General features: G+C 35.7%; 2 protein-coding genes across 2 annotated transcripts; both read right to left on the reverse strand.

Annotated features, from left to right (window-relative positions):
- Nucleotides 1-235: 235 nt before the first annotated feature.
- On the reverse strand, nt 236-2,322 carry RHIMIDRAFT_311246 (uncharacterized protein). The gene is made up of 3 exons (XM_023614718.1): nt 2,084-2,322; nt 1,280-2,029; nt 236-1,222 (listed from the first exon to the last, which is right to left on the reverse strand). Exons 1-3 carry the CDS (start codon nt 2,285-2,287, stop codon nt 275-277), a joined length of 1,902 nt encoding a protein of 633 aa, XP_023468803.1. The 5' UTR covers nt 2,288-2,322; the 3' UTR covers nt 236-274.
- A 1,591-nt stretch (nt 2,323-3,913) lies between these two features.
- RHIMIDRAFT_234470 (uncharacterized protein) lies at nt 3,914-5,424 on the reverse strand (the record flags this gene model as incomplete). Its single annotated transcript, XM_023608162.1, has 2 exons — nt 3,914-4,394; nt 5,192-5,424. The coding sequence occupies 2 exons, from the start codon at nt 5,422-5,424 to the stop codon at nt 3,914-3,916; spliced, it is 714 nt and encodes a 237-aa protein (XP_023468804.1).
- Nucleotides 5,425-5,445: the final 21 nt, after the last annotated feature.

The raw sequence follows: 5,445 nt of genomic DNA on the forward strand, positions 1-5,445 counted from the left end.
AAAAAAAAAAAAAACGAGAAGGAGAAAAATGAAAACAGAAAAAGGGAGCATTGATTGGCGGAACTATTTGTCAAGCAACGCGTTCTAAGGCAGAGACAACACTAAAATTTAAGGCTCATGAAGAGGAAATAAGTCAGAGAACACAAGAAATAAAGCATAGCTTTGCTTAAACAATGATTCCGTATAATAATAAAGCGCGTCAAAACAAAGTATTATTTTATAGCCTTATAAAAAGGCCCTGTTATTATACAATTATTGTTTATTTGGTATATTGTCACTCGTCTTCAGGTATTACTGGACCATTCAATATGTCTTTTGCAAGCTTCTGCTTCCATTTAGTGTAGTATCCACGTAGTTTTAGTTTTTCTAAAAGTAATTGGTTGATATATTGCTGACTCGCTTCTGTTGCCTTTTTTTGTCTTGATAGATTATCTTCAACCACAGAGATATATAGCTTGAGATTGGCAATCTCTTTTTTTAGAAGCTCCACTTCTGATTCAAGCATATGGCAATTACTGCAAGATGATGCTTTTCTATTATTATTAAATACTTCTTCCATTACTGGTGACCCTGATGATGAAGCGCTAGATTCTAATTCGTCCTCGCCATCTTCATCTCTTTGTACAGGCTCTTCACTTTCATCTAGGATATCTTTATCCTTACTACTCTTGCTTATCACTGACCCTTCTTGATGCTCTCCATTTATAGTAGCTGTTGTCTCTATCTCACTCTCGGCTTCACTTTCTATTTCATCCGTTGCATCATTTTCCATTTCCTTTTCATCGACATCCGAATCATCACATCTACGCCGCTTTATGAAATTTTTAGCAACTTGGATCAGCCGTTCAGGGTCACTGTTGATCCTCAACCGCTTTCGTCCTCCAGGAGGCAGTATAATAGGTTTTGGCTTATGATCGTCATCATCAACGTCGCCTTCGTATTCTTTCAAATAATCTGTCTCCATCTCGCCTTCCAATTCATCTCCTTCATTCGATTCAGGCTTTTCTTTCACTTTACGTTTGGTATTGAAATTAAACGACAGAATGGATTTGTTCTTGTCTGATTCCGGATCATTGAAATCATACTCGTTTCCTAATAAATAGTTGAAATAGCAATCGATTTTGTATCTATGCATCCATCGTTTTATTCGTTGTGCAAACTGTGCGCGACCTGCGACATTTTGAAGGCCTAGCATGGCAACTAATTGCGACCAATTTTTTATCTAGTAAACATATAAATAATCTTATCCTTTGCATATTATACGTTGTTATCAACTTACATCACCCTTTTGTAGTTTCTGTATCAGACGAAATAGGTCCCATGTGGTATAAGATATTCCATATAAATTGGTCTTGGGTACAGTTGATATTTTTCGCTCCGCTGTGCTGACTGCCTCCATACTATTGAAATAATAAGGATCATGCTGTAGTATGAACTGAATATATCCTTCAACAATATTATCTTCTGACACATTTTTACCGGTTACAGTAAGTTTTCCATACTTTTCTATCGCTTCCTTATTCACCTTTAAGTTTTTGCTCTGATCAGTGGATTGCCTGACAATAGGTAGTGTCATGGTCATACAGCTGCTATTACTGTTATTGTTATTATTTGTCTGTAGTCCATTGGACTGCGGTAGTCTAGACGACGATGGTGACGACAATAATGGTGATGACTGTACTGTAGGAAATGGAGAAGAAGGTGTGCTTTGAAGGGATGAGCGATCGTGTCTGAGTGAATTAGAAGTAGATGGGATGGGTAAATTAAGTTGCTGTGTCTCATGTGGGCTCTTTGTTTGTTGTTGTTGTTGTTGTTGCAAATTATGAGAAACCTGCTGAAGTGTCACTTGGTTGCTTATCGGTTTTTTTTTAGGGTTTTGTTGTAATAAATAAGGGTCAATCAAGGCTGGTGGAGCGAGTGGGTGTGGTGGAAATACGGACGGATACGGTGATCTCTGCGGTAAAAGGAATATTTTGCTTTGGTCACCATATACTGCTTTTGCTCGTTCTAACCAAGCTGTTGCTGATGCCTAAACATTTACTTTTAAAATGGAAAGAACAATAAAGACTCCACATTATCTTACTTGTGCTGGTGGAATGGGTGAAAAAGCAAATGAATATCCTGGTAAAGTTGTAGTTACTACCATTTCTGGGTCATTGGCTTGCATGTGAGTTATTGGCAACGAAATGTTGCTCGTATCACTCGTCTGTGACAAAATGGCAGTGGAGTTATTTAGTGTTGTTCGCTGTTCGGCAGCCGCTCTATCTACAATATCCGACAAGTTCATTAAAAATGAAGGAAGAAGGAGACGGGAAAGTGCAGTGATCGGGATTAGAATTGAGTGATCTTGAGAGTGTTTATTTTAACCTATGAAATGGGGTGTACAAAGTGACCCTCCTTTCTCTGAAACATTTTTTACCAAAAACAGCTATTCAATCTCAGGCGACCATTAAACGATTCTGTTGATTTTCTCTGCATTATTTTGATCTGCCCCCAACAGCCTAAAGACAAGATAATCATAGATACTGCCAAAGAAGGGTAAGTTAACATCTTTTTGTTCGTGATTAAGAAATACTAAATAGAGATATATCTGTTATCACCTAAAATGAAACGTCTGTCAATATTTTTGAGACGATAAAAGATTAAAATTTAGAAGTGGACATAATTGAAGTGAGACACGTTATTTCTTTTTCAAAAAACGCTTAGGCAATTTTATCCAAATAGAGTGAAGAAATATTAATTGTGTCCACAAAGAAAATATATCACTCCCAAAAAAATTTACAAACGTACCATTTTGTATTATAACCGTGTATCCATTTTGAAGGGAATACGAAACTTTTTTTCTTTCCAAATGATTCTCCAAACATATTTCAATATGAGATTTGATGTACTTTCTTACTGCAGAACCGTCTTAAACACACATAAATATTTATATAAGCATAAGCTCATTATATCTATTCACTTTATCTTATTCGTTTCAAAAACTCAAACTGGTTCCATTTCTAAACTGAGCGTGTAAACAAGGCGGTGCTATGCCTTTTTTTATTTCATTTGAATAAGAAATACAATGCGTCCTTTAACTCGTCATATTTATGATTTACAAGCTACATTGTATCAAAAACAGTTTCCATCTACGAAATGAAAAGAGAGGATGGTATTTGCGATAGATAGCAGCCTTCTTTAAGAGTACAATCTAAGGCACTCTTTTTCCCTCCAGCTGTTTTGCTGTAACTATTTTGTCTGTCTTCCATTGAGCTTCTTTTGGATCTCTTAGTATTTGCATATCATTAATCAAGTAAATTTGGCATTTCTATACTGTGAGCGACCTAAATCTAAATGGGGTCTCATCATTGTAGAAATGTACAGATATATAGAGGCTTTGTCTTGTTTCAACTCTTCATTATTGTATGTATGAACTTATCTGCTCGATGCATCATATTTCTTGTTTCTCCATTCTTGGAATATTCTGACTTAAAGCTCGATCACTCAGTGCGGTTGGTAAATTTTATCTGTTCAGCGATCTCTATGTATTTTGTGGACATTCTCAGCGCTAAATCATCAATTGCTATAATAAGACAAAATCATAACCAACTACTTACTTTAACAAGCATTCGCTTATATGCAAATGACAAGCTTATTAGAAACCTGCAGATTAATTAAATGGCAAAGCAAAATTTCGAATACGACAATCATTTACTAACATACCAATAGAAATTGTTGTACGGTCTTTTCGGAAAGTTAAGTCGCATTTATTCAATTTTTATAATACAATTTATACGAAAAAGCGACAAGGCAGCGCGATATCTCTTTCTGGAAATGGTGTATTTAATCATTCCCTGTAAATACAGTGCTTAAAGCAGGATATCAAATGAATAAGGTATATATTATATAATGAAAAAAAAATTTGAATGAATCACTCTCGATCTTCCTCAAACGTAGAACGGGTTCTCTTGTTTGCATTAGAAGGCGACAAGTACACCTTAGCTGCCTGAACATTAGGAGATGGGGAACAAGGAGGGCTAGTCGTACCGCTAACGTCTGCAAGCCGGAATTGGATGATGTTGTTGCCAAGGTTGATCATGTGTGCTTTCCAAATGAACATATGCTTCAGTAACAATCGAAATATCTCTAATTCAAGCATATTTCTAGGGATAGTAATCGATTGTAACTTTTGGCATACATAAATGCCTCCACACTCAAACAACTGAGCAAGATAGCTGTGTCCTCCGACAGAGTCATAGTATAAAATCACTTTATCGGTAGCGCCAGTCATTAAATTAATATGGTTGAGGATGCAGCTGTTAATCTTGATGTTTTTGTTTTGTTGATACTTCGCTAAATTGTTGAGTGCTGTTGCTTTCTTAAACTCAATGTTTGATAGCTCATCATCGCGACTTCCAATTAACAAAGTGTCTGATCTCCTTATAAACGTTGGATCATATTCATTTAAGATAGCCATTCATTTGGTCAATTGTGATATTCCTTCTTCACTACGGGTAGAAACATCACTACCAGCAAAAAGCAGATCTAGGATATTTTCAAATTTTGACATAAATTTAAACTCATGGAGTCTGTTTCATTTTCCTAGCATGCCATATCAGAGATGCTATGTGTATATGAATGAGATTTACAGCTATTACCTTTCTTTTCATAACGTCTTGGAAGAAAAACGATGCTGTGAATGACATATATGGTGAACTTTTTGTTTCGAACTGCTGCTTTCATTGTATCATAGTACTAACAGCCTGATTTGTATCGCGACTAGTATTTAAAGATATTGTGATATTTGTGCCTATATAGTTGTAAAACAGTGAAGAGCGAGGGATGACAACCATAAATATCTGACGTTGTCTATTAACTGAGAATGAATAAGCACGATCTACATAAACACGACGGATATAAGACCGTAAGTTCAAAAAAATGATATAAAACCTACTCAAATCTAAAAGGTAACAAAGCGTCAAATATTTCATAAATTATAAGATCAGTCTCGACAGGAATAAGCTCGAACTACTTCATTTATTGACAATACTGGATAATATTATCGTAATGACTTTCATTAAGAGTATGCTTGTACACAGATTTTTGAACAGCACTCATCATGTTCATACAACCTGATATAAGCAACTTATAAATTTCTTATTTTTCCGGAAATAACTTTGCTTTAGAAATAAGCTGAGAGCGGATGTACCCTTCAGTGACATCGTTGACGACAGTATCACCAGTATCATCAATTTCATCAGCATTGACATTGTCATTAGCATTATCAATGTCAGCAGTGTCACCATCAATGCTGTCAGCTTCATTAATGTTGTCAGTAACACATATACTTTCACCAATGCTAGTAGTATTGAGTTCAGTAATAGCAGACACAGCGCGATTTGAAAAAGCAGTAGTGGAAGTGATGGCCAATATCTCAAACATTTCTCTGGTTGTTTCTGTTTA

Source organism: Rhizopus microsporus, assembly GCF_002708625.1.
Source record: "Rhizopus microsporus ATCC 52813 unplaced genomic scaffold scaffold_3, whole genome shotgun sequence".
Classification (NCBI taxonomy): domain Eukaryota; kingdom Fungi; phylum Mucoromycota; class Mucoromycetes; order Mucorales; family Rhizopodaceae; genus Rhizopus; species Rhizopus microsporus.